This window comes from Vespa crabro, chromosome 19, assembly GCF_910589235.1.
Source record: "Vespa crabro chromosome 19, iyVesCrab1.2, whole genome shotgun sequence".
Taxonomy (NCBI): Eukaryota; Metazoa; Arthropoda; class Insecta; order Hymenoptera; family Vespidae; genus Vespa; species Vespa crabro.
In genome coordinates, this window is record NC_060973.1 from 5,108,587 (window position 1) to 5,136,440 (window position 27,854).

Below are 27,854 nucleotides of genomic sequence, written 5' to 3' on the forward strand. Positions count from 1 at the left end.
CACAGGTATGATTAATTAGAAACTAAGCATTAACTAACAAATAAAGATTTATCACTTTGTTCACAGAGAAACATATTTTCGTTTATCCCATAAGCAATCCGAGATATTATATATATATCAACTTTTCGCAAAAGATGGTAGCGAAAATGCAGCTGTAATGTATATATATATATGTAATGTGCGGCTTTGGGGAAAAGAACGCGAATGGCCTATGCATTTGACAAATTCAAATGCAAAAAAAATTCATCCCAACGATAAATAAAGATATGATGCTAGAGAAGATATTAATCGATCGTGATGAAATAGTCGAGGTGCAAATAACCTTTTAATCAATTTTCGAAGGATCGAGCTCGTTTTTTCAAACGGGGTGGTTTAAACCGCGCCCTTTCGATTGGTTTATCGTAGCGCATGCGTAACTCTCGTTTCACTTCCCTGTGCTGTTTCAGTTCTTCGGTCCACTTGACAGTCGACAGTCGGAATTACGTCAGGGGTGGCTAAGTCGTGCTTGCTCGTTCTTCTCCTCGATGAGAGACAACGCAAGGATGCGACGATCGGCCCGATCGTGAGAATTTCAATCTACTTTCTCCGCCGTTGCTCTCGGTGAATTAGAATTCTAAAGTGACCAACGATCACGATCGAAGAGAAACGAGTGATACAGAGAGAGAGAGAGAGAGAGAGAGAGAGAGAGAGAGAGAGAGAGAGAGAGAGAGAGAGAGAGAGAGCTCGCATGTAGAACGCATTCGTCGAGAGTTATCGTTCGATTTTCATATCCTTTTCCTCCTTCCTGTTTACGCCGCGAAGAAGGAAGGACTAGCGATTCCTTGTAAGACAAATATTCAATGTGAGATATCGATCAACGTGCTTCGCGACTCGTGCTCATTCTCCTACCACGATTTTAATGCCAACAAGTCATTGTTTTCGTTCGAAAGAGATACATTCTAAGAATAAGAAGGAAGGAAGGAAAGAAGGAAAATCGCAAAATGACTGCGTCACGAGTTATCGTCCTCGTCCTTTATCTACTTTTCCAACGTTCTCACGCAAGTAAGTTTACAACGTTGTTAAACGAGCTCGGTGAGTATAACGCGTTCGTCCCTACGCACATATACAGACACCTTCTTAGATATGTTCCATATCGATGCAACGCTCTATTCTCTATTGCGAGACACGAGTACTCCTATATCATCAAAAACAATGTTTATGGTAGACGAGTTAAATGGGACACCTGTATACACAATGTTACATTGAACACAAATCAAAACTTTACGGCATGCTCTTATACGAGTCTTTTATTATCACGCACATAAATTCTTGTTAACGTATAGAGTTAAGTAATTACGTATTTACCTGGTTTATTCGTGTCGATTGACCTATTGACACGAAGAAAATCTTTCTGCGTAATTTCTCCTTTGTACGGGCGCGAATAAAGTTCTAAGTATCCCTCTACGATATCCTGGAATGCAATCTCGTTAACGTCGTTAAATAGACCGTGCGACTTTTGTACCGTAGAAAAAATAGTCTTTTATGGACACCGGGTGCCGCGACGCGATATTAAGCGGCGGAAGGAAATATTCGAGCGCGAACGAGAGAGGGAGGGGAAGAAAAAAAAATTCGCAGCTCACAATGAAAATTCCTCGGCCTCATATTTTCCGGAAACGCAACCAACCTCTTTTTCTAACATTCGCCTATACTTCTTACCCTCTCTCTTCCGCGATGTAATTCAATTTCGCTTTTTCTACTTTTTCGTTTTTCCTTACTTTGGTATCGTTTATGCGCAGAATGTTAAATCTCGGAATGAATTCGAAGCAAACGGAAGTCAGAGTCGTTTGCCCCCCTTTCGCTCGATCAGGCCAGCTTCGATACGCCTATACGGGCTTATCCCGAACGATTTCGCTCCTCGGAAGGATTCGAAAGGAACGTGCTGACAGAAGGTCGAGGGGATGTACTTAATGCTCGCTTTAATTACGAAATTGGGTCGTGCCGCTTCACAGCTACAAGCACAGGCCGCTAATTCTCGCGGACAGATTCGATTAAAGTTAACCCGTTTTGAAAGACTTGTTTCCTGCGGAATCGACCATTTTTCTATCGAAAAACGTATGCGAATTTTTACGATTGACTTTTAAACTAACGAAAAGTATTGAAATCGATCCTGATGCTACCGATCTCGATTTGCTCGTGTGTACTATCCACTCGTAAAGCAAGAGCAAACATCGTACAACCGCAAAGCCTCGTGGTACTTGAATGACACCGAAATAATTACGCGTTTATCTGTCTGATAATTTTCCCGCTTTTTTCTCACCGTCTCCGACGACGACGCTGTTCGCGTAGGAATCGATTTTAACGAAATAAAATTGAATCGTACAAGCAACATACAACGTTTCTTTCGCGAAAGAGAAATCGATTAAGCAAATTGCTCAAACTTTCCGCCAACTTTTCTCCTTTCGCGAATAATCGTTTTTAATTCGCTATGAATATTTGTCGGCGATAAATAATATCTCCCCTTATCCCTTTGAAATCTTTTCTAGATTTAATCGTTAATATCCAATAAGCAACGAATCCAGTCTTTCGTTCTGTCTGATTACTTTTCCACGATACGTAATATGATCTGTCAATGAAAAAGAGATAATACTCAAAGCTATTACGTTCTGGGAATTTTCTTGAATACCATAAGCCACGGTGACGATCGAGACGATAGAAATCTAGGAGAATCTCTTTCACGTAGACGGATGCTTAGCCAAGAGGATTTGCGGATTAGTTATTTCCTCGCCGTTTCACCTGCTCGCTCTCTCTCTCTCCCGCAAATACGAAGGGAAGAGTATACATCCCCGGATAGAAAATGAAAATTCGAAAGCTTTTAATATTCTATCTTATCTTTGATCTCTCGAAAGCAAAAATCAAAATAAGAGAAAGCAATTAAATTAATATCGTCGAAGAAATCATATATATATATATATATATATATATATATATATATATCGTTTATATATTTGTCGATAAAATAAAACATTTCGGTGCAGTTCATTAAAATATTCGAGATAATTACAACTTTTGAACGCGGGTAAATTTTCCATCGCGAACGCAAGTTTAACCAACTAAACTCGTGTATTCTTCGCAATGTAGAAATTAGAAAATGAATTGGTTTGGACGGTGAAAAGGTAGTTTGACATACGTTTTACGTCTCGCGCACCGAAGAACCAAGAGGAATAATGGGGTCTTCGTTCGAGCGAAGCGAGAAATATATGTTTACGTACTATATACATTCGTATATACGTATATACGGGTAGTTGTTACGCGTGGAAAATTGGATAGCACGCTGTACCGCAAAACAAATGAAGTCCGCGGTTTGGCCGCGTGATTGGCTATCAAGGCCTGCACCATACGGGATATCAACCAATCGGGAAAGTGGTTTCAATGGGGCTGCGAACGTTCCTTTTACGATCTTTCGTTCTCCTCGTTATAAACACGTCACAGGAACGACAAGGTATCACGTAAATTATTCAAGAGTCGAAAAAAGTCTGAACAAAGACTGACTTTGAAAAAATTATCAGGTGAATTGTATGTTCGTCGGAAAAGCCGAGAGAATGTTTACAAACGTCGACGAAAATGATCGCGTAAACGCATATACATAAATAGGTATTACGTACGATGGTAGATATATACACGTTCAACATGTTGAGGCGAACAAAATTATAATTACAAAATTAGAATTAGAAATGATAGAACGTCCCTCGTATATACGACTAACTAATGAAGAACTAAAATATCCAAATATTACTTTTGTTACGTTTATTTTCTATTTATTTCTAATGATAACTTTATCCCGTTTTTCCTTTGGAATTTTATACATAACAGGAGATTCCACAATAATTTGAATTATCCAATAGCTAGCGTGAGATACTCGCTCATCATTGTTAATTAAATCTCGCCCGTTAAATGGATAGTCCTTTTCCTGTATTCACCGTTCCTGAGGGAACAATAGGAATCTAGAATGTCACGCTCCCATAGATTCGATTCCTTTCTGACATACATTTTAAAATACATTCGAAAAGTAACGAACTTGAGAAATGGGAAAGCCATACTCGCGGGGATGTTATAAAAGAAATTTCAAAAAAACATGAAAGAGAGAGGGAGAGAGAGAGAGAGAGAGAGAGAGAGAGAGAGAGAAAATAAACGTTTAAATTTGTTAATTGTCATCCTTTCGACTTGTCCCAGTACTTGAAGTTCTTCGCAAGGAATTCTTCGTGTTACATGTAATTTCCAAGTTCCTTTTGTCTCTCTTCGGCGGTTCGTGACGGAAGCATTTTTAATTAGGCTTCTGGATGCCCCAGGTGCTACCCGTCGTTTTCTATACAGATATGCACTTACGCGTTAGTTGTATATACGCGCCGAAATGACTCTGAAATAACGTAGAGAACTACCATTTTCTACCATATATATTTTGAATAATATTCATCAATTTTATTCATTATTTGTCCAAAGGATTTGTGTTTCACTCGATTTGCAAATACACATTTATCTACACAACATATCTAAATAGAAACGACGACGATATAAAAGAAGACGAAAGGAAAAGATAAAAGAAGGAAGAAATAAATCGGTTCATTCGTGACTTGAGAGAGAAAGAAAGATATAAAAAGCATTCGTGAAAAACTCAAACAGGCACTCGATTGATCTCAAAAAGCTTGGCATCAATCGATCGATAGCGGTTGCCAATATACGGTTATCATCAATATCGTTTATATGCGTAAAGAATAATAAATGAGGAAAAGCAATGAAGTCACGTATGATGGACGTTTACCGGTGTTGCTCGTCAACGATAAATATCAAAAGTTAGGTGTCCTGATTAAACGGGTCGCACGTACTAGAGCAACACCGTTCGCAGACGACGATATGCTTGGCCATGAGCTTGACAGATCTCCTAGCTGATCGATATTTACTAGCAACGGCCATTGTTGCGAACACCTCTCTCTTCCTCTCTTTATCTATCCTCTTTCTGTTTCTACCTAATGCTACCTTTCATTGTCGACCAGCATCGTTTCCTTTCATTGTGGATCTTGACGTCGATTTCTCTGTATTATTCAAAATTGTTTCCATCCTATGCATTCATTGAACAATTCACCAATATTTCCGATACTCGTAAATACATCGTCAATTCGTCCGTCTCTCTTTCTCTCTCTCTCTCTCTGACCACTCATCGAATGAGCCATTTTACTTAAAAGTAGAGAGATGTAATGGGAAAATCTCGTCGTCTCTTTGCTTGCGATTCTTCCTCGTTGAATTTGAAAGTTATTAAAAGTCGCGTTTGGAAGTTGTGAAGAATTTATAGGAAGAGTTAATGAATTTTCTTTCAAAGATAAATTTGCAGACCGAAAGTTTATAAAAAAAAAATAAAAAAATAAAAAAAAGAAAGGAAAAACGAAGAGGAGACATTAAAAGTCGAAGAAATTTATCGAAAGTTTATGGATATTGTTTGACACGTTGAGTGGGCAATTTATGTCTAATACAAATATTAATGAGGCAGTTTAAAGGAGAGATCTTTGGATAAATGAGTAATTAAAAAGTAGCGTTATGAAGAGATAACAATTTTAATAATATTTCACTAGGGTAAAAAACAAATGTGAATTCGTTAATTAAGCGTGCAAATAAACTAAGAGAAACTATCTTCTTCGTTCGATAGATTGAAATTTAAATGACAATTTTTCGCCTCTGGATACAGAATATCATTGTTACTTTTTATCAGGTACTTAATAGATATAGGTTATATCGAATATTCGAGGAATCTTATTAATTAATAGAGAATAATATGCAACAATTTTTACGAATGGCATCGTTTCGATATACGGTCCACCAGTTATACCGATACGGTTATTGTGAAAACGCGCATATACGTATATTCGTACAAATGCCATGACGTCTCTTTACCCGTTGTATCGTTGAATAAAAGGATACGTTCTTTGCACGTAATATTATAACGATTGTGAACTTTCTATCAAGACGTCCGCCATATCGAAAGCGCCATTTTGAATTCTCTTTGTATGACTTTACATTCAAGCTAAAAAAAATTAAATAAGTAGTAGATACGTTTTTGCCAATGTAATTTATCTACGTACGTTTCGAGTCGAATCGAAAGCCAGTGTAAGCGTTATATTCACGAGAGTAACATCGGAATAAGTAGTACATATGTAGCTGCCCTCTCTCTTTCTCTTTCTTTTTCTCTCTCTCTCTCTTTTCCGTCTTTCACTGAAGCTAGACGACAGGGATAGAGTTGGCAGCACAGATCGATGCGACGATCCTTCGTCTGTTCTCTCACTCCGAACGCGCGACACGCGAGCGAAGGAACGCGCGCATCTATCCAAAGTCGTCTCCTTTTCTAAGCCACGTGAGAATATGTGCGTGTGTATGCGCGCCCGCGCAAATTACGCGTCAAACGAAAAGAAATTATTATTGATCAATATATTTATTATTTATCGTTATATTTCTCTCTTTCTTCTATTCTCGCCTTAACCTATCGATCGCGAATTATCGCGGCAAGAAAGATTTTATCATTGTTTCTCGTTCCAGTGTCCGGCAGAAGTAACTCCGGCCAGGTTCTTCTCGGAGAAGTCGACATCGCAGTTAGAGATGATGGTTCCGCCAGCGAGATCACTACAGAGGAGCCTTATTTGAAGAAATGTATCGTCGATGGGAATGCCTATTCGCACAGTCAAACGGTATCGATCTAATTTTTAATAACAATTCGTCCCGCGATACCATTAACGTTTTCTCATTTGTCTTTTCGATGAATTAATTTATCGAACATTTACTTAATTCGCAAAGAAAAACTAATCGTTAAACTTTATTCGAAGCGTTTTCTTCTTTAAGAAAGATAAAAGTAAAAAAAATATAAAATTATTCGGTGCGATCGGTTAAGAAAATCAGGTAATGAAACATAATATAGAAGACGTCTTCAACATGTCAGGATGGCCGAGCGGTCTAAGGCGCCAGACTCAAGGTTGATACCTTACCCGTTCGACGCGGGTTCGAGGCTTCTGGTCCTCTCTGAGGGCGTGGGTTCGAATCCCACTTCTGACAAAATTTTTTTTTCTTTTTTTTTACATTTTATTCTCTATTCTTTATCGACGCAATATATCGTATTTCGGCGAATATAATTTTTTTTTATTTTTTTATTTTTTTTCCATCAATTATTCATATATTTTAAAAAATGAAAGATAACGCAGAGGAGAGTTAAGCTTTTCTCTTGGATCCCTTGCATCTGTAAATCCTTATCGATTTATTTTTTATTCTTTGCACGATCTGTTTGATCGGATGAAATCGATTAAATATTATTTTCTCATACATATATGTAGAGTACGAGTTTGGAAAGATGAAAAATAAAAGGCTTCGATCGTCCGTCAACGAACATTGCGAAAGTGATGATCTCTTCGTATCTAATAAATTCTGCCAATGGCAAAATTCGAAGCTACCGGACTTTGACGAATAATAAATAGAAATAATGTTCTCTCTCTCGACTATCAGAAGCTTTTATGTCGATCGAGACACATGCGTCTCGAGAGTAATAATGCAGGATTTTGGTGAAAATCCGTGTGTGCTTTCGGATCGTGCACTCCTGCGTATATACTGCTCTACCTATAGACACGCACGCACGTAGTACGCATACGTAAATAGCCGGGCTAGAAGTAATCCCCGTAGTCGCTACTAATTGAAATAGAATGTACACACATACCCTTATCGGAAAATACCGACGTGGATCTTTGGTAATGGATCTAGTAACGTAATAAATTAACTTGCAACCATATGTGTGTGTGGTTCGTCTTTGAACGAAAATTTTCACGTAATTCGATTAATATAACGCGAGTAAAAATCCGCATTATCTTATTTTTGGCAGATTTTAAATAGACGTTAATTAATTTAATCTTTAGCGATCAACGATATATCGTCGTCGTTCATACGTAGCATGAAAATTCATTAACATTTATTTGCGAATGCCGGCCCTCCTCCCTGCCTGTAATCTGCTTCAGCAAACAATGCCATTTTAATGCAAACACGGTATACACGATATATGCCGGCGAAATGAGGTCACGCGAGAATTGTAATATCTCGGTTTTACGTATGTACATAAAGCGGCAAAAAACAATAATCTTTCGGTTAATAACGTAACTCCAGCGTCACGCTTTGCCTTATGTTTTATTCATGAAACTCCTTTTTATTCTTTAGGATTTTACTCGTTGGACTTTTGTCTGTTCTCTCACCGTCTCTCCGTACGCCCATATACGCGATAATTCTTTAACAATGGCCAAGTGAAATAAGCTCGAAAAGTTTGGACATGACGACTATAACACGTTCAGAGTGTGTCCTAAACTCGAAGAAAGAGATTCCAAGGCTTCAATCGAGTTTGTTTCTCGGCTTACTTCGAAGAGAAGTAACTTCTTTCGACTGAGAGCCTTCGACTGGCTCGCAATATCGAAAAGTGGACGAAACATGTTATATCTACGTCGGCTACGAACAAATCCAAAGAAATACACTTACTTGTAGAAAGTACGAAAAACATCTTCCACTTTTTTATCATTTTTCCCTTCTCCTCCTTCCAACGGCCTACTTTCCTCTTCCTTTTTTTTACTTTTTCTTTTAAAAAAATACAGTATAACATATCTATCCTATCGATAGCCATATTTTACGTTCCAGTACGCGTTCTTTCCATCCAGTCGAGATGGTCCCCACATTATATTCATCTTTATTATCTTTCTACTCGTATTTCTAATCGTTTAATGACATGGTTTAGAGCATACTTGATGATGCTTCGAGCGGTACTAGGCCTATTCTCTGCCTGTACGGTGATTGCTCGTGAGTCGGATAGGTCAGATGCAACGTTCCCATCGTTATAGGAGACAAGATAAACGAAGTACGTAACGTTCGATCAAATTTCGAGGCAAAATTTGATCGATCTCTTTTGCCAAAAAAATGTTCGACGATTTGCGAAAATAGATGTATTCGTAAAAAGAAATTATATAATGTAAAACGTTGCATCTCTGTGCAACAGAGAATATGACGGCAGAGACGGTAATATCGCCTTGCACTCCCGCGTCCAATTAGTAACGCAGCAAATTTCGCCGCGCGCGCGAAAGGAGGTCGAAAGCTCCCCAGAAATGGCGCTCGTATATCCTGCCACAAGATACTACCGTTTTCTTTTCTTTTCTTTTCTTCTTCCTCTTAAAGCAAAGTCTTTAAGAGTGTCACGACGCCAATGCCATTTAACGTTAAGCTTTTCTAGCCGGCTTACCGGTTATCATCGAAACGCGTTTTATTCACAATCTTTTTTTCCGCTTCTCCATTTCTCTTAAAACAAGGAGCAGGGAATTTATTCGATATCCTCGTATAGCATATGTAAATAGCAACCTAGAAATCGGATTACGCGTGAAAAATTTCTATTCGCTTTAATTGCGAATCGTTAATTATCTAACGTCGTACGATGGAATGCTTTTGAACGTTGACGAATTTACCGTTTACCGTTACCACCGATATTACGCGGGTTTCGTAACGCAGAAATGTTACCTTTCAAATGTTGCAAGGGGTATAATACATTCAAGGATGAGTATATGACTATTGCGAGCTCGCATTAGAGAATTTTCAATGTGAAAATGACGTTAATGTGAAGATCGCGAAATGAAATAATAAGGATAATTGGAAATTTTATTTCACGACCGGAATAATCGCATTTCGTGAGACTGTGTCAATGGTAAATCGGGTTTCTTGGTCGCCAATGCGAAAACTTGAGTCGAGTTTTCCAATTCCAACGATTTTTTTGCGTGATCGCGAGAGAGTGAGCGGCCGATGCCGACCGTTCGATACCTTGCAATTGACGTTTATTACAAAAGGAAAAGGAAAAAATAATTAAAAAAATGAAAGCACAGAAGAAGAAAAAAGAAAAATGATAGAACAATGAATAAATGAAAGAATATCTTTTGCCGTTTTCAGATTCCGTCATACGACATCAACTCTCATTGCCTCTGCGTCGCCGGCGAGGTTTATTGTTGGTGGCAAAATTATAATCCGAGTACCGACTCTTCAATGGGTTCTGCCTCGTCGTTATCGACGACTTTAGGAAGTAATTATACTCCCATGTTGGAAGTGAGCACGGACACTGCCGATAGTTCTGAAGCTTCCGGTGATCATCTTGTCGAGGAAGCTCTCGTCGGGCAATCACAAGGACGCGTTGAGATCAACTCGACGTACTCGACTACGCCGTCTGCTCCAACAACGTGCCTCGTCATGGGTACTTATGAATTATTATTTTCTTTAAAAGAATGTCTTATAAGAGAAATGGCGATATCGAATTAGATCGATCGATAATAATTCATCGACGAATATTACGATTTTAAAACGAAAATTCGGATGGCACGTTAACGTACTTTTCCTCTTGAATATAGGTAAAATACGTTGAACGTCCTTTTAAAAGATGCATTTACCGCTAAAAAAACTCTTTTCTTCTTTTCGAAAAAGAGAGAATAAGCTCGTTAAGTTTCTCTCTTCCGCGTTGGTCGCGGCTCTTGGCGAAAAGGAATCAAGTGGGCGAGGAAACGCACCAAAGACGCCTTTCCTCTCTCTCTTTCTCTCTCTCTCTCTCTCTCTCTCTCTCTCTCTCTCTCTCTCTCTCTCTCTCTTTCTCTCTGATTGCAGGTAGGGAGTATCGAGAGGGCGAAGTACTGCCGCATTCGACCGGAAACTGCGTCGAATGCAGCTGCGGCTCAGAGGGTCGGGTTGAGTGTTCTCCTCGGGATTGCGTACCTCTAAGGCCTGAGATACCGGTCGCACCGGATATACCCGAACCACCAGGCGCTGATTTTGAGCTCTTCGATTTGGCACGAGATCGAGGGATCGACGAGGGATTTTAATAAGCTTCTTCTTTTCCCTTTTCTCATCCTTTTCCTTTTCCTTTCCCTTTTCCCTTTTCGTTTTTCTTTTTTCGAGAACCGTCTAATCTAGTGATGACTCTGCTCGTTCTTTTACAAACGTCGTTCGCCAACTTTTTCAACGGATTCATTACTCGTATACATTTCGTCGTTCTCGAAGCAACGATTCCTTTTGAAAAGAAAGAAAAAACAAAACAAAACGAAACAACGATCTTATATCTTCTTCTAATTTAGAATAGTTTGCGTTCGCAATAGATCACATATGGATCACCGCGAGACGTGCAAGTCAAGTTAGGAAACTAATCGATAAATCGGCGCCTTCTCTCTTAATTGAGAACGTGCCTTTCCATTTCTTCCATTTATTGATTTACCTGAAAGATAATTTCTTTTTTTTTTCTTTTTTTTTCTTTGCTTTTTTTAGTAACACCTAGCGTAAACTTTTCTAAAAACGATCAAGTGAGATTATTGTATCGATCTCCTTTCTCGATATCCACGATATTCAATCGCCTATTATTATTATTTTTAGTCGATCATATCCTAATATTTCCTTTGGGAAGAACAAATCGCGAAAAATGTTTTGCAAAGTCAATGGAAGACGTCGTAGTAAAAATTTTTTAAAAGAACACCGAAAACGGCACGAACGAAGAAATGTGTTCCGTTACTTCGCACGGAAAGAGCTTTTCTCTTTCCAAAATTTGCGAAATTTTCGGTATGTTTAGTGATTTTTCGAGGGATTTTTCCTGACCAAATAGGAAAATATCTTCTGTAGGGAACGGCCTATGAACGTAATAAGAAAAAGAAGAAAAAAAAAAGGAGAAGAAAACAATGTAGGAAATCGGCCTACGCGATATTAATCAAGAATGAATTTCATCAAGTAGCCAAGTGAGAAAAAAAGTTGACACGACTCTCATCTTTATGGATTACGCATTTGTCTTTATCTACTATTCAGATCGTCATATATCTTTAGACATTTTCTAGTCTAGACATATCTTAGACTATATCTTAGTTGTATTCAAAATCATCATATCCTATTCATATTCTAGTCATAATCATAGATCACGCGATAAATTTAACTATATCGTATTTCCCTTGCCCGGGATGAGTGTAAAAAAATATTGAATAATTGAATTAAGGTACACAGAAGGCTATATATTATATACACTTAAGTCCAACGAAGCAGTATTATCTATTTTTATATATGCATTTTATTTCAGTTCTATATTTTGATCTGATATTTTTCAATGCCAATGATAGTAGCCTTTTATCTTATTTATGCGTTAAAATACTCCACGCGTTACCAATTGATGCAGGAACTTTGATCTTCCTTTGTTCTTCCATCTTTCTCTTTTATTAACGAATATAAAAAGCATAGTTATCAGTTCAACTTTAGATTATAACCATCGTTTCGTACAATGAGATTATATTATGTATCATGGTGCGATCTGTTAATATACGCGTGTAATAATTTTGGTGCTAATAATTTCACATTTTTAAATCGTCAAATTGTGCTTAAATACGATTCGTTGAAACTTTGTAAAAGTCTTTGCTATATAACGTTTATTGTTTACAAAATACAATAATCTATGCTCGTATATAGAAGCATTTTCTAAATTCTCTCAAGTAGCGAAGCTATTCTTCTTGTTGTCGTTTACAAGTGACTACAATTTCAATATATTTTAGGGACACCCTGTGTATATACATACATATAAATCCATACATAGAACATACATATATACATATGATAGAACACATACCCATTATACAAGGAACCAAATATTAAGATAACGACCTATACACACATACATACGTGTATGTAATATAAATATACCTATACACACATACATACGTGTATAATATATATATATATATATATATATATATATATATATACGTAGGTATAAAAATGTATGTATATATACTTGCGAATAAATAGACGTAGATCAGTTTGATAGAATTTGGATGTCGCATACTTTTTACAAATGCGTTCTTAGGATATTTCATTTGACCAGTCCAGTGCAGTTTCAATTGACCATGTTAAGGATTACTATTAAACAGTCCCTATTCCGTAAAGATTATTTAAAAGCAAGGAATCGCTTGTTAAAACTTTCAATGGTTGCAAGGTACAGAAAATGTTCTTCTGAGCGCACGTCTACATATACGTTTATGTGCACGTCTGTATCTCATATGTATGCGCTTCCATACATGGATACGGTTAATCCTATGAAAAGTTAGCAGACTATGCGTTGGAGAAGCTAATTATGAAAGAAAATGGCTAGAAAAGGGGCTATAATTACGTAATATATTTAGGAACGACGGGAGAGAACATTATCTATAGGTAGTCGTATTATTAGGTAGATTCCAATGTGATATATACACGCAAAAGATAACTTTGTCTAAGAGTTTATAATACTTTTGAAAAGGGCCGATCTTTCATCAGGGTCGTTGGAAAGAACTTAGTAACGTAGTAGTGTACTACGAGTAACGAGAAAAAACAAAAAAAAAAAAAAAACGAAAAAAAACTCTGTATTCAATAGGACCACCAACCAAAATATTCTCGTTCGAATTGTACAGAATCAACGAATTAACTTACATAGATCCACGCATGCAACAATTTTGATTGTTATTAAGATATTTTTATTCGATTATCTTTTAGATAACTTTAAGATAACATGATGCTTCGCGTTATCCCTAACACTCTTTGCCTTTTTAATCGTTATTATCGACACGACTTTCTTCCGTATCGTGATCGAGGAAAGGTTAGTTCGTTGTAAACGCCTACTACGGATTTTAGACAATCCATATTTCTTCCTCCATAAAGAATCGATGAGAATAAGCATGAGGATTCAAAGGATGGAAAGGAAAGGGAAAGACAAAGTAGTAGATAGATTTGTAATATAATTTAGTTGCGGTGACGTGCCACGGGACCATCATCAAGGAACGAAGAATGATATCGCGCATTGATTTTCCGTTAGTTTTTTATATTTAAGTAACGATCTCGTAACGTCTTCCAACTATCCCACACACAGTTATGTCCACCTTAACGTTCGTGGGGATCTTCTGTCCTCTCAAAAACGATTGTTATTCGAATAAAGGAGGATCTTACGATCAAGACTTTTTTCTTATTAAACTCTCGCATTCCTCTTCTTGTATTACTCGCAAGAAACGTAAGTACTTTCGTTTTTCATTTCGATCGATCTTATCAATATGAAAATTAATATTTTACGAGATGGAGCTAGTGACGCTAATGACGAAATTGATTGCCGGTAAATTTTTTATTATCCTCCAGGATACATGCCATTTTATGTTTTATACATTTTTCTTTTCACGCAGTGTGTACGTATACATATCTATGTACATGCAGAAAACAAAGTGCAAGCGGATTAGGAAGGAGTGCGGTTAACGAGTTTATCGGCAATGTGCAGTAATCGTTACGAAGTGTTGTTATCAGGTTATGCAGGACGCATGCGATTCAATAACGCATTGAAATGTCGTTGAAACGGTTAGAAAATCAAACATAATATATATATATATACACACACAAATGCTTGTTTTGCTCTTATCATTTCCTTACACGCATGCGTTTCATTGGAAATTTCCCTAGCACGTGACGACGACATAACCTCTTTGTACCGTTCGTTATGTTACAGTGACATCGGTTTCCTTTTAATTCACGTGATTATACATATACGCGATAACGTGAAAGGTTTGCAGCCGTTAGATAAGGACTCGACTCGAACTATGCAAATATTTCATTTGTTTTAACGAGTTATCAGCATCAGATCAGTGTACAATCAAGTTGTTGAAAAAATTTTTCCGGTGATTCAAGTACACCGGAATATAACTTCAACCTAGATAGAGAGAAGTATAAAGTAGACAAAAGGCAAAGTATGGCAAAAGGCATTACGCCGTAGAAGAATGCAGAGCACAGAGATGGACGGTAACAGGAATCAGGAATCCTTCCCATTCCGTAATCTTACAGAATTGTACAAAGGTCTGGAAAATTTGATAACATGGCCAAAAACGACACCTTTAAGAGAGTCGACTGAATACGTTCATCTAGGGCTCGAGTTACATTACTCTGGATCGAGATTAACCAAAGTTGGAAAAGATAAAGTGCCAAGGACGTTGCTTTGTCACGATATGAAAGGTGGTTACCTCGAAGATAGGTAAGACGGCAAAATTTTCAATTATCTCATTATATTTTTAATTATAATAGATCTAATATGCCCTTCCTTAATATTCATTGCAGATTTATAAACGGTTCCAATTCAAACGAGGAGTATCTATTTTATCACTGGAGCGTCATAGATACGTTCGTTTATTTCAGCCACTATTTTGTAACCATTCCACCTTATGGATGGATCAATGCAGCTCATAGCCACGGGGTAAAAGTGTTGGGTACGGTAATTACGGAACACGCCGACGGCGAAGTTATTTGGAATCTGATTTTGCAGTCTGAAGAAACAGTAAAACGTTTTGCCAATGCCCTTGTTCAAATAGCAAAATTTTATAAATTCGACGGTTGGCTGCTCAATGTTGAAAATAGTATTAAACCGGATGGGATTAATAATCTCGTCTACTTTGTTAAATATTTGAGCGATCATATTCATAAGGAAATTATTGGCTCTGAAATAATATGGTACGACAGTGTAATCAACACGGGAGAATTGAAGTGGCAGAATGAGCTTAACGAGAAAAATAAGTAATATCGTCTTAATTATGATATTGCATAGGATTATGTGTGCCTTAGGGAGTGTTACATCAAGTTATCCTTTATCGCAGGGACTTCTTTCTAGGTTGCGATGGAATATTTTTAAATTACAATTGGTCAGACTCGGAATTAATCAATAGTTGTATTCTCGCGATAGATCTCAAACGAGACGTAAAGGACGTTTACGTGGGCTTGGACGTTTGGGGCAGAGGATGTCCTGGTGGTGGCGGTTACAATTCTGCTCATGTAAATTATCTACCGATATAAAGCAATTTTCGTTTCTTTTTTTATTTAAATAAAAGTACATAAATAAGGGAAGATGTATTAGAGAGGATATTATTATATATATATATCTTTTTAAGGCACTCGAAAGGATACGTAAACGGAATCTATCGGTTGCCATCTTTGCTCCAGGTTGGACGCATGAATATTTCGGACCCAAAACGTTCGGACAATTGGAGGACATGTTTTGGGCCCAACTTTTTCCTTTCTTATATGTTCATATTCCGATCTATGACAATGAAAGATTTAACACGTCCTTTTGTCGTGGCAGTGGCTCGGTCTATTATCGTCGTGGTGTAGTAAGTAAAAACATAACCTAGTCTCTCTCTCTCTCTCTCTCTCTCTCTCTCTCTCTATCTATCTATCTATCTATCTATCTATCTATCTATCTATCTATCTATCTATCTATCTATCTATCTATCTATCTATCTATCTATCTATCTATCTATCTATCTATCTATCTTTCTCTCTCCCTCCTTAAATAACTTCTATAATTTTATTTAATTTTGTTAATTTTTTACTAGACGCAATCCGAAGTATTCGACGAGAAGCCGTTCTATAACTTGTCCATGCAAAAAGTGCAAATTTCGGTGCCCGTGCCACTTTTGAAAATTTTGAGCTACACAGAAGAAAAACCTATCGATGACAGCAAAAGCTCTTCGAAGAAAGAAGCTCTTTACGTGTACGAAACCGAAAAGTGTTACGTTCGGTTCTTGGGCAATGTCGTGAGTTTTCAACCAAAATCATTACCTACGAACGTGAATTATTTCGAATTTTCCAACGTATATTCGTACGAGGGCGGAGGCTGTCTTAAACTGATAACAAAAAATCCCGACGAATATCATAGGTAAAGTATTTTTATTCCGTCGATCTTAGATCCACCGAGATGTACATGATTTCATAAAATTAACAGATTATTCTTAATATACGTCGAGTTTGATCGAAATATTCAAGGATCCGTCGTTTACAAAGCAGAAGAAATTAGCTCGGGAATTAGTTCGATAATTGACGAACCTGTTTTGTTATTGGCCAATGATTCGGGCTTGAAGATCATCCTGCCGTACGAGACGTTCGAGTTGAATGCAGGTTGGAGAAAGTGGTGAGTTTCGCTAAGAAAATAATGGCTCTTTTAACAATCTATTAATGATATTTCCGCCGACTATTGCTTTACTACTTTCAGCGTCTACCTGACCGACATGAAGACCGTGAACGAAATCGGAATAAAGTTCTCCAAAGAGAGTAGTTGTTATTTGGGGGAGATCGTTTTGGAAGGGAAGCATCGTCGATACGGTGAGTTTTACGGCGAGTTTACGGCGAGAGATGCTTCTACGTGTAGGTTTTTTCTCTATATCTTTAAGAAAAAACACGCTTGACGTTTACTCTCAAGGTTCGATTTCAAATTTGTACGGGTTCATTCAACTCTATCTTATTAGCCGCATTACAATATCGTATTCGCTTACGCTTGTTTACGGGAAACATAGGTGTGGCGCCTACGCGAAACGAACGGTACTACTCGCGACCGTACTACTACCCGCCAAACAGACACAATACGCGTACGTGCATATAAATACGACCCGCGTACAGCGGCTAACTCGACTAGAATCTTTCTAATTGGAAGAGCCTTTTTCTTCAAGTCCTTTCATTTTGCAACGAATTTTACATCCCATTTCCATCTCGAAGGTTTTTTTTTTTTTTTTTTTTTTTTTTTTTCTCCCTTTTTTCAGTAGGAGACAAAGCCGAAAAACACTCCAAAAGCACTCCAAAAGGCGCGCATACTTTGCGGCGGGAGTATTCGTTTTATTACTTAGGCAAGCGCAATTAAACGTTGCAACAGGGAAGCCTTGCGAAACTCGTTGTACGAGGAGAAGAGTCGGTTAAGTGCATAAATTATACCGCATTTTTCGTTTCTCCTTTGGTTGAACGTACCAATTGAACGTTGCTTCGTCATTTAAAGTCTACGTTCGAGGAAGGAAGAGGAAACATTCTTAAGCGTATTAAAACGTAGATTTGATCGTAGGGAAAGAACGTTAACGATTCGTTGAGATTCTAGAGGTGACCGGGCCGACCCGAATTACGTTAGTACCTGTCGCAAGAGAGATCCGTCCTGGGCCGTAATTCGAGAGTTTTCAAGGCGGCGCGGGGACTCATTGATATTCCTACAGTCGCGTTTGCTCGAGTTTTCGCGCGGCACCGTTGCTATCCTCGCTTGCGCGCAAACTTTGCGCCTATTTCGATTCGCGAGCCGTTGTCATTAGACGAGAATCGTACGTAAAAGCGTACATTTACGATTGCGTCGATCGCTAAGAACTCGTCCTACCTTTTACCTTTTACTTTTCAACGTAGGCAACATATATATATATATATATATATATATATATATATATATATATATATGTATATGCATATATATATATGTATATTATATCGTCATTCCAGCGGCAGGAAAATGTAAAGACAAATTATTTTCCAATGGAGTAAATTACGTGAAATCGTTTTGAATGAAACGACTCGTCCGTGTGACCTATAAGAGATAAGCCATAGGGTGTAACGATAAGAGATTCCGTTTCGTGTGTATAGGATGATGTGTTTTCCTGCTTGCCCAAGGCGAGCCGGTTGGGTGTTTTACGATATAGAGACAAGGACGAAGGTGGTTGAAGTGCCGATAAAGAGGGAGAGAGAAAAGTCGAGTTAGCGGACGAGGAAGCATTTACTACTCGTTCGATCGACTCTAACGAGCCATTACATTCCTGAATTTTTCTCTAAACTCGATCTTGCACCTCTATATTATCTAGAATCTATCTTTCTAGATCGTTCCGGTCGGACGGCCAACAACGTTCCTTTTTGATTTTGAGAAGAAAGCTCTCTTTCTCGAAGCGAGCCGTTGGTGAATCGGGTTACGAGCGTAATCGACGACGGCTCCTCCTATCGTCACAGAGTCACGTTTTACTTTCGCGAAGCGATGACGAGATACGTCGCTCGTAGGAACGTCGCAATGGAATGCAAACGTACGCAATCCATACGCGGTTGGTTCGTTGGTCTTGCGCACCGGTCAGTTCGTTGGCCTACTCTCTTAACCGTTCCGATCGGGGCTTCCTCCATTGATACTCTCTCGCTCGCTTCGGTAATCTTTTCGAAATTTACTTCCTTTTTAAGATATTTCTTTTCCTCGATCCCCGATCATCGAGATCTTAGCACACCTGTATAGACGCGACGAATCGATATCGAAAGTAAATCCGACGGTGAAATTCCGTCGGTGGTTAACGTAACTCCTCGACTTTCCGTGACGTTTCTCTTCGCCCTTCTCTGTCATTTAAGTCATTTCCGTCACGCGCGCGCTCGTGAATTAGAAACGGCCGCGGTAAGAATCATTTGTATCTTTCGACTCTTCTTTCGTCTTTCGCGGTCGGTGGTTTTCTAAGAAAAAAGATGCAGAAAACGAGTTTATTAAGTTAGAAAGTTTGCCGTCGTTTGTTAAACAAAAAATTCACTACTTTCCTTCGAAAGATTAAGGTTGGCGAAATCTTAATCGCATTAGGTGTACGAATAGTCTTTTTAACTGTGTGAATACTCCTATATTGATAGAAAAAGGAATTTTACAATTTCAAGGTCGTACTTCGAATCCGCTCCATTAGGTGGAATTTATTAAATCACATTGTAGGAGGACTTTCACCTTGTCCGTTCGAAGAGGAAATATAAAAGAGTAGGCCGCATAAAACTTTTTCGGCCATTAAAGCTTATGAGGTTCGTGACAGTGCCACAGTTTTCTGCTCCAATAGAGTCACCTTCCGCTGGCTCCTTCCTGGCGTCGGAAAAAAAGCCGTGAGGTAATTCGATTTTCAAGTCCGCGCGCGACTTTGCTCGCTTACGTCTAACTACGTGGTCGAGGGATAGCAATGTACCTATTACTATATAGGCACGTGGATTTATAATAAATACTTATATCCGAGGAAACTCGAATCGGCACTCTCCTCTTGCTTTATGACGAAATAATCGAGCCGAGTGGAACGTTCAAGTGGAATGAATATCGCGACTCGGATAGACGTCCTTTACCGTCATCGTCGATCGATGCCTCGTCGTCGAAAGTCTTGATATAAAATATTGCGCCGGATATCGCGCAAGAGGCGAAACGAAGCGAGACCAGTTTAAACAAAGTTGCCCGATTATCGGATGCCAGGGGAAATAATATCGAAAGCACCGATCGAGTGATATCAACTTCGCGCTCCGTGTCGCTCTAATGCGACCGCTGCCCAACGAGAAGTTTCCCTTCCAATTATCTGCTTCCCTCGGCCAACTGGTAATACGCCTTTGGTATTTCCTGTCCGATCTATCACGCTTCATATATTTTCCCGCGTGCGTTGCCGCAAATAACATTTGCATCTTTTATTATATCGATTCGAACGGAGATTTTCTTGTCGATGATTCGTCGCGTCGACACAATCCGTGCCTCTTCTCTTGGGCTGCGAATTTCTTGGCAGTGCGTCAAAAAGACAATGCATATTAAATTTTAAATTACCGTTAGGCGCAGGCTAATTACCTTTTCTTCTTCTTCTCCCCCCTTCCCGCTCGTAGACGCAACGCTTAGGCAATGTTCCACGACGGTTTTACCATCTTATTCAAATTTTGAATAATTTCATCGATTTAGGATTTAACTAAAGCTTCCTGAAAGCGATTTGCGCTCGAAAGGAACGATAGGAAGTAGAAACGGGATAGCGGGATGTGAAGCTTGGTTAAAAAACAATCGGTTATTGCTTTAAGAAAAGGTCAGATTATTTCATCTCCGTGGAATGCGCTCCAACCGCAGAGAACAATTCTCCTTGGAGCAACGTTGTTGTAGGACTCGCTCGATGGATCGGTGATTCGCGCTTTGAACCCTCGCCTGGCTCGCGTTTCATTTCCCACGTCCGTCGGTTTCTAACGATCGGCACTTTCCTTACCACCGAGTGGTAAGCGGGCTCGCTAGGTCCGCAAAAAAATAGCGAATCATGAGGAAACTTTCGCTCCTATGCATCTGAATTCTCCTTTCCTTTCTCAGCCATGAATTTACGACGAATTTGTCTCGCTTTGGTTCGTTCTTTTGCGAGAATTTCGAAAAATCAAGGAGAAATTGTTCAGTATCCTTTGCTTCTCCTGGAAACGTTTTCGATAAATGACGTCGTTTGAATTCTCATGGATAATTTAAAGTTTTGCGCGCAAACTCGGGACGAAGGATTCACAAGCGTCAGGATGTTTGACCTCTCTCTCTCTCTTTCTTTCTCTCCCCCTCCCCCTCCCACCGTTGGACTCGCGCATTTCTCTCGTGTAAGTCGGTTTAGAAAGGCGGAGAAACCTCTGGAAGCTCTCGGAGTTTGCGCGCAAAGACTTCATCTCGCTCACCGAGCATCGCCGTCTACCGCCGGGTAGACGGTAATGATGTTTTTGCCCTCTTTGATATTCGCTGGAAAAAAAAAAGAAAAAAAGAAAAAAAGAGCAATACGCGAATAGGCGTTGATTCGAGTACTCACGTATTTCTTCCCTTTTTTCATGTGCAAATTTAACAGAAATTCAATCTAATAATCTCTTTGGCAAGCTCTCTTGTCCGACTTTATTCTTCTAAACAGTCACGAAGAGAAATGCACGTACGGATATTCTTCTCTTTCTTGGCGTTCATCATCGGTGGCCGGTTCGAAGGAATTCATAGATCCTAGCAGCCAGCTGTGTTCATTGTCAGCTATACGCGCACATACGTACGTGTGGAAGAGGTAGCATAAGAGAAGAATAAGTAGAGAAAAAGTTTGAATTCGCCGCGGCTGGCTTCGCGGTTCGCGAGCCGGCAAACGGGAGATATGCTCTCCGACTTTGCTCCCGAGTAAACGCAAGGCGACGCGAGCATGTTATGGCTTTTATTCGCCAGAAGAAAACTTATTAGACGTACGCGGGCTAATTGCGAGAAGTAAAGGCATCGCTCGAGCGAGCCCAACCGTGTTCGGCTCTGCAACCTGTTACGCGCGAGAACCCGCCTAACGTTTTCCATGGGATGAACAAATGTATTTGCAGATTTAATCCGAAATTTCCTCAGATGATTTCAGGCATACACGTTTCTTTCGACGAATTTGCACGTAGAAAAAAAGCCAACGATTCTCTCAAGCACTTGAGAATTGTTATAAAGCTCTCTGGGCAAACGTCTAGCGATCTGTTGGGTGAATAGATTCTGGATCAAAGACATCGTCGACGAGAATTCGCATTACAATGGCAAGCGTGGACAAGGATAACCGCGTGGCTCACGAATATAAAATCTCGCCGAGGCAGGTTGAAAAGGAGGGAAAGGTGAACGAAGACGGCGTCGTACGGTGTACGGTGAGCGGGAAAGCGGGATGGAAAGAGGAAGGGAAAAGAGAAAGAATGAGAGAGAGAGAGAGAGAGAGAGAGAGAGAGAGAGAGAGAGAGAGAGAGAGAGAGAGAAAGGGAGAGAGACAAGTTGGTACAACACTCGCGATTCCTCCGTGTTGCCTCTAAACGTTCCAGTCACAGTACGGACGTGAGATCGACCGGTCGACTTTGACGTTCGCCTTCTCCAAACATTTTTCCCTCGGTTTTCTTCCCTCCCCCCTCTCCCATACCCCTTCCCCCACGAACTCCTCCAACTCATCATTAATCTTCCACCCCATCAATAATCGTCCGAGTGCTCGTGTTCCATTTGGAAAAGTGTTCCATTGTGGAAAAGTGCCCTTGAATATCGCGCGACATTAAACGATCCTCTTCTTCGAAAACGACTTTTGAACGGCGAAGATCAATCTTGATTTGAAATTCTTCATCCCAAATATCTCGGAGCAACGATAGATAGCTATCCCGGTATTCGCCGCGGTACGTCAGAACGGTCGCTCTTCTTCGCGCGATTCTCATTGAAAATGATCCCTGTTAATAATGATCCGTCGTTAGCATCGTACGATTTCGAATTAGATCACAAAGAAAGGGACACAAAGTTAGAGTATGTTTCGTATTTGCGGAATTTCTTCTTCGTCGGAAATGATAAATAAAGTCGTAATTTAGGATTCGTAAATGAGAATCGACACACTTCTTGTTTTGCTTAATTTACAGATCGTTGCGAGTCAGCGGACTGTGCCAACCGGATCAGCGACTACACCGTGTCTATTGACCTTTCCCGAGGAAGCCAGAAACATAGGAAGGAGTAATATAACATTGATATAAGAATAAGATCGGGCCTGGAACGACCTATAGAATCGAATTGCTGCTAATCGCTATCATCGCGTGTAATATGTAAACGAGAAGATAAAAGATAATCTTAAAGGTCGAGATCCGAAGGGAGCCGAAAGATCGAATAAGATTTAGGTGGAACAAAATGAAGGAGAAGATGAATAACGCAACGATGGCCTTGGATTCGACCGTCAGGAGTCAGGATTCGAACGATTCGAACGAATCGAAGGACTCTAGCAATGTAGGCTCGAAGCCAGAAAGTTGTATGGAGTCGAAGCACTCCAAAGAGATATTGATATCGGAGAAACATCAGAAACAACAAGAGAAACAACATCAGAGGCAAGAACAACGCGACGAGAACGGACCGAGATTAGGTAAAGCGGAGACCAGGGACGATTCCAATCTTTTAATGTTCACGTCCTGCGGACAATTATTGCTCGGTAAGTTTTCTCGAAGAATCGCCGTCTGACTAATTAAAGATATGTGTCGGAGTTTTATCGGCGTATCTTCTTAAGATCTTTACGATCTAAGTTAATTCAATGACGCACTGATTACCGTCTTGATGATAGAAAAGAAAATATCCATATTTTCATAACACGCACGAAGTTTTTCCATACGATGCTGCCGATCTTAAATAGAGTAGAAAAAAAAGAAAGAAAAAAAAATTCATTAGAAAGAACCGACGTGTGCGCATATAGAAAATGGCATATAAAAGTGAAAACATTTCACTTAGAAAGTTATAATCGTAAGATCCATTAGAATCCGTAAGATCTGCAAACCGTGAAAAATTGAAAAGTGCCACGAGTCCGTCGGTGATTTGTCAAAATGAATATCTTTAGTTTGTCGGTGACGAAAGAGGCAGTCTCGTTGTCATTTCTTCGTTCGTAAAGGAAGAAAGGAAAAAAGAAACTCTTTGAAAGAAAGAAAGAAAGAAAGAAAGAATTCGTTCGACGCCGTACATTCCATCAGGTATCGTCCTAGTCGTCTTCGGTGTCTTGGTATTGGTCCACGGCGCCTCCTTAGGAGGATCAGGTGCAGGATTATGGGCAGGTACAGGTGCTTTGGTAGCCGGTGCGCTCGGTGTGGTAGCAGCTTTGGCGAGTTCATCCGGAAGGACGAATTCTGGATTTTCGACGGCTCATTTGGCCTCTAGCTTGGTAGCCCTGGCGCTATCCAACATGGCTGCCATCACGGCCCTGACGGCGGTCGTCAGGGACTCCCAAAGGACTCCGGAAGTGACCCTCTTGACGCTTCCCGTAAGGATCGTTATTTCTTTTAAAAACTTAGCCTTTTAGTATCTCTTTTCGTCGAGTCAATCGAGTTGTATCGATTATAACGTTGGAGCCGAGCCCTTATCGATGACCTCCTTTTCCCCTCTTCCATCTTTCGTCCCGATTGCCGAGTAACTCGCGAGTTGGTTACTTCGAACCGTCGGCTTATACTCGCAAAGGAGACTATCGTCGGAGAAAGTTATCAATGCCAAGGCTGAAATGCGGTCATGAAGCACCATTATGGAATTTCAGAGATAGTCTCGCTAGTCTGACCACAAAATGGCAGCTCGAAACAAAATGGCAGAGAGAGAGAGAGAGATTATGAACGGAGCTTCATCCTAGTTATTTTAATACTTTTAGCGATATCTATTAATTTGTATGTATTTATAAGAAGGGATCTTTCTTTTTTTTTCACCAGGGCGAAGAGAACAACGTGCTGGAAATAGAAGGTGGTTGGGCCGGTCTATTAGCCAGCATCGGTCTGCTGATCGGCAGCGTCGCAGAACTCCTTATCTCGGGCTACATATGTCTGACCTTAACGCCGAAACTCTGTAGCTGTCTGAGATCGAATCAAGCGGACGATATTGGTTGTGTAGATGGTCGATTGAAGACTCGTAATATGGTCCAACAGTGGGTTGTCGCACAAAATCACGTACCCAAGAATCAACCGATCTATGTCGTTCAGCCGATGATGCCGGTTCATCATCCCTTGATTCGCGTAAGTCTTTCCTCATCAAAAGTTACAAGTATACGATAGTCGGTCGAGTTACTTTGGAAAGGGTCTAGGTCATTGACACGAGTAAAACTAGAAAGTTCGGCGGACGTCGATTGACGCGCAAGGGAAATTCTTGCCGCAAGAGCCTCCGGCTATTTCGGCACCTACATTTTGTACTTCATCTTCTCCGACGATTCTTTTCGCTTGGTCCAATACGCACACTCTTTCTAACGAATAATCCTGAATTATTTCAATGTTATCGCGTTTGAGCCTTCATTCATTTCCTTTTTATATTTTTATCATCGTAGTCACCCTACGGGGGGATACCCGGTGCAGCACCAGGAAAGTATCCAGGAGGATTTATCTCCGCAACGGCTATTCCTATACCACCAGCGCCTTATCGACCAATCTCTGTAATATCGCACGTGCCTTATGCTCAACGACCGCCATCGCAAATGGTTAATTTTACTAAAGTTGCTTTAAATGCATGTGTATCAAGAATCGAGGCGTGTTTATACAAAGACGCATCTTTTGTCCCATAGATTCGGCTAAAGCACAACAAGCGTCAGGGTCAACCGGGACAGGAGGACAACGTCGATAGAAAACGACCGTCAGAAGGGAAAAGTGAATTCAAAAGAATATCCTCGATCAGCGAAGATCAAGTTGACTTGGCTCAGACCTACACTGGTTTGGACAAAAAAATTTCCGAGGAATTTATCTCCATCGCAATGGATCCAGATAGAAAGTCCAAAGCTTCGAGTCATCATGGCAGCGAGGTCGGCGTTGCGAAGAATACGTGAAACGTTATACCAATTCGGCACTACTCGTTTCAATTTTCTACTCCTTTCTTCGCGCGTCCTTTAGAAAGACAAATTACCAGCGATAAGGATTCCAGCGGATGCTTTTTAACATCCGCCCTTCGTTAAGTCTGTCTAGAATCAACCAAATAATCTTATCCTTTCGATATATAGTCATCGAGCATACAGAAGGCGATTGCAGACTGCAATCTTTTAGAGACTCTTTTGTTTTTTTTTTTGTTTTTTTAATTCGATCGCAGTCGTTCGTAGCTTTCGGCTCCCGGTTGTTAATATCAAACGATCTCGATAGATATTAATTTTCAAACAACTTGTATTTCTACGACAAAGAAACGAACGATGCGCTCCAATTCGATTCTGTCGGTTGCTCGACTCGACGAAACTTTATATTAGTTTTCTAGTTATTTGTACAGATATTCCTTCTTCTTAAGATGGGTTTGTAGTTTCCTACGACTCTCTCGTGTGTATATATATATATATATATATATATATATATATATATATATATACGTTCATAGCAATAGTAATAATAATAATAATAATAACAATAATAATAATAATAATGATAATAATAATCGAATAAAATATATTGATAAAATATATTATTACTCGCGCATACGCAGGAAGCATGCGCGGACTTTTATATTTATACGTCAACATATGTCAACATGTAGAAAGTTGTTAGTAAATGTAATAAAAAATATAAAAAGTTTTTAAGAGGGACCTTGCAAAAGTTGATATACAATTAGAAATGTTCGCGTTGAAGAATCGCACAATTACTTTCGGAATTAGCGCATCTCCGATAATCGATGTAAAGGTCGTCGATGATGGACAAGTTTCGTTTGTAAATTTTACGCTGCTCGTTCAATTCTTTGTCGAGATTTTCTCTCTCCGTTTGCAAGATCCGCGGCACGTGTAATTCATGTGCCCTTCTTTCCTCCGCCAAACACCGAAATTTTTCCAAATAAATTCTAAGCTTGGCGTTTTCTTCCTGTAAACGCGACAACTCTTTCTCCAACCATTGTCCTCGTATGAAAACTTGGTGAAGGAGTTTTTCCCTTGCACCGGGCTGTTCCTCCGTCTGGTGACCCTTCTAAATAACGAAAAACGTAAACGTCAAACGATAATTAAAACGGTGATTAATCGATTTACTCTGATAATTAACATCGAAAGTTTCTTCCTGTCTTTCCCATCGTTCAACCAATCAAAGTCAGGCGAGATCTCATAAAGACGTTTCTTGATTTTCGTTATTCTACGAGCCATCGTTTCCGACAACGTTTGAAATTTTTCTTTGATGTCATTTTGCGCATGAGTCATCACGTCGACTTCGTCCTGTATCTATGAGTGTTAATTAATATTAAAGTAGCCTGTAAGAGTATAGAGTAAATAATAATTTACCCGTCGGTCAATGGTATCTTCCACTATCTCACGAAAATACTGCAAGTTCTTTTCAAAAATTTCTTGAAGAACTGCTCCTCTTCCACCGTCCTTCACGCGATGCATAATGTTGAAGACAAATTCCGCCGTGTTTCTTATATTGCCGCAACGAACTCGTTGGATAACTTCCCGTATGCCGGTAACGTCAATCTGTACGATCAAAGATATCACCCCTTTGGTGGTGATATATAAGGACATATATTAGTCTGTTTACCATGGGTTCGAGTTGTTCCGCGAGACTTTTCCTCGTAGATGGCACTCTCTGTGGTCGGTTGTGGTTGGGGCCGAAAGCAAGGGCGAGGGGAAGAATAGACGATAGAACGTTCAAATTTGTTGTACGTAAATCGTTGGACAAAGGGACAGCAGGTTAAGAAAGAAAGGAAAAAAAAATTAAAAAAAGAACGATGTTAATTCGAAGCGTACCAAAGTCGAGGAAACAACGGACCGACTTTTTTCGGAACAACATGGAAATTTGTCCCCTAGGCGTCTTTCCCCGAATTCCATCGTTTTAAGTAAGTAACGGTCGTT

General features: G+C 39.6%; 3 protein-coding genes and 1 non-coding gene across 11 annotated transcripts; 3 read left to right on the forward strand and 1 right to left on the reverse strand.

Annotated features, from left to right (window-relative positions):
- The first annotated feature begins 441 nt into the window (after nt 1-441).
- On the forward strand, nt 442-14,013 carry LOC124430822. The gene is made up of 4 exons (XM_046977923.1): nt 442-1,041; nt 6,559-6,707; nt 9,970-10,267; nt 10,672-14,013. The coding sequence occupies exons 1-4, from the start codon at nt 981-983 to the stop codon at nt 10,884-10,886; spliced, it is 723 nt and encodes a 240-aa protein (XP_046833879.1). The 5' UTR covers nt 442-980; the 3' UTR covers nt 10,887-14,013.
- Nucleotides 6,951-7,068, forward strand: Trnal-caa. The gene is made up of 2 exons: nt 6,951-6,988; nt 7,024-7,068. It is a non-coding gene; the product is annotated as a tRNA-Leu (tRNA).
- On the forward strand, nt 13,930-26,612 carry LOC124430814 (cytosolic endo-beta-N-acetylglucosaminidase-like). Of its 7 annotated transcripts, none has more exons than XM_046977907.1 (10): nt 13,930-14,068; nt 14,235-14,403; nt 14,552-15,070; nt 15,154-15,606; nt 15,687-15,861; nt 15,978-16,196; nt 16,422-16,744; nt 16,811-16,996; nt 17,078-17,187; nt 22,972-23,232. In XM_046977907.1, the coding sequence occupies exons 3-10, from the start codon at nt 14,820-14,822 to the stop codon at nt 23,064-23,066; spliced, it is 1,812 nt and encodes a 603-aa protein (XP_046833863.1). In that variant the 5' UTR covers nt 13,930-14,068; nt 14,235-14,403; nt 14,552-14,819; the 3' UTR covers nt 23,067-23,232. The 7 variants fall into 7 exon arrangements, with proteins under 7 accessions (XP_046833863.1, XP_046833864.1, XP_046833862.1 ...); XM_046977906.1 differs by having other exon boundaries at nt 14,034-14,167; XM_046977909.1 differs by lacking the exon at nt 13,930-14,068 and having other exon boundaries at nt 14,156-14,403; nt 15,154-15,289; nt 15,359-15,606.
- LOC124430824 lies at nt 26,490-27,834 on the reverse strand. 2 transcript variants are annotated; one of them, XM_046977929.1, is made up of 4 exons: nt 27,541-27,834; nt 27,288-27,476; nt 27,055-27,227; nt 26,490-26,982 (listed from the first exon to the last, which is right to left on the reverse strand). In XM_046977929.1, the coding sequence occupies exons 1-4, from the start codon at nt 27,541-27,543 to the stop codon at nt 26,754-26,756; spliced, it is 594 nt and encodes a 197-aa protein (XP_046833885.1). In that variant the 5' UTR covers nt 27,544-27,834; the 3' UTR covers nt 26,490-26,753. The 2 variants fall into 2 exon arrangements, with proteins under 2 accessions (XP_046833885.1, XP_046833884.1); XM_046977928.1 differs by having other exon boundaries at nt 27,288-27,834.
- Nucleotides 27,835-27,854: the final 20 nt, after the last annotated feature.

What these genes read in the sequence shown, in the direction of transcription:
- LOC124430814 (XM_046977907.1), top strand. Translation starts at nt 14,820, where the DNA reads ATGCAGAGCACAGAGATGGACGGTAACAGGAATCAGGAATCCTTCCCA. An exon ending in TCTATTATCGTCGTGGTGTA is followed by an intron (nt 16,197 to 16,421) that starts GTAAGTAAAAAC and finishes ATTTTTTACTAG; the next exon opens with ACGCAATCCGAAGTATTCGA. An exon ending in AATGCAGGTTGGAGAAAGTG is followed by an intron (nt 16,997 to 17,077) that starts GTGAGTTTCGCT and finishes TACTACTTTCAG; the next exon opens with CGTCTACCTGACCGACATGA.
- LOC124430822 (XM_046977923.1), top strand. Translation starts at nt 981, where the DNA reads ATGACTGCGTCACGAGTTATCGTCCTCGTCCTTTATCTACTTTTCCAA. An exon ending in TTTCCAACGTTCTCACGCAA is followed by an intron (nt 1,042 to 6,558) that starts GTAAGTTTACAA and finishes TTCTCGTTCCAG; the next exon opens with TGTCCGGCAGAAGTAACTCC. An exon ending in AACAACGTGCCTCGTCATGG is followed by an intron (nt 10,268 to 10,671) that starts GTACTTATGAAT and finishes CTCTGATTGCAG; the next exon opens with GTAGGGAGTATCGAGAGGGC.
- LOC124430824 (XM_046977928.1), bottom strand. Translation starts at nt 27,524, where the DNA reads ATGTCCTTATATATCACCACCAAAGGGGTGATATCTTTGATCGTACAG. An exon ending in AAGATACCATTGACCGACGG is followed by an intron (nt 27,228 to 27,287) that starts GTAAATTATTAT and finishes TAACACTCATAG; the next exon opens with ATACAGGACGAAGTCGACGT. An exon ending in GACAGGAAGAAACTTTCGAT is followed by an intron (nt 26,983 to 27,054) that starts GTTAATTATCAG and finishes TTCGTTATTTAG; the next exon opens with AAGGGTCACCAGACGGAGGA.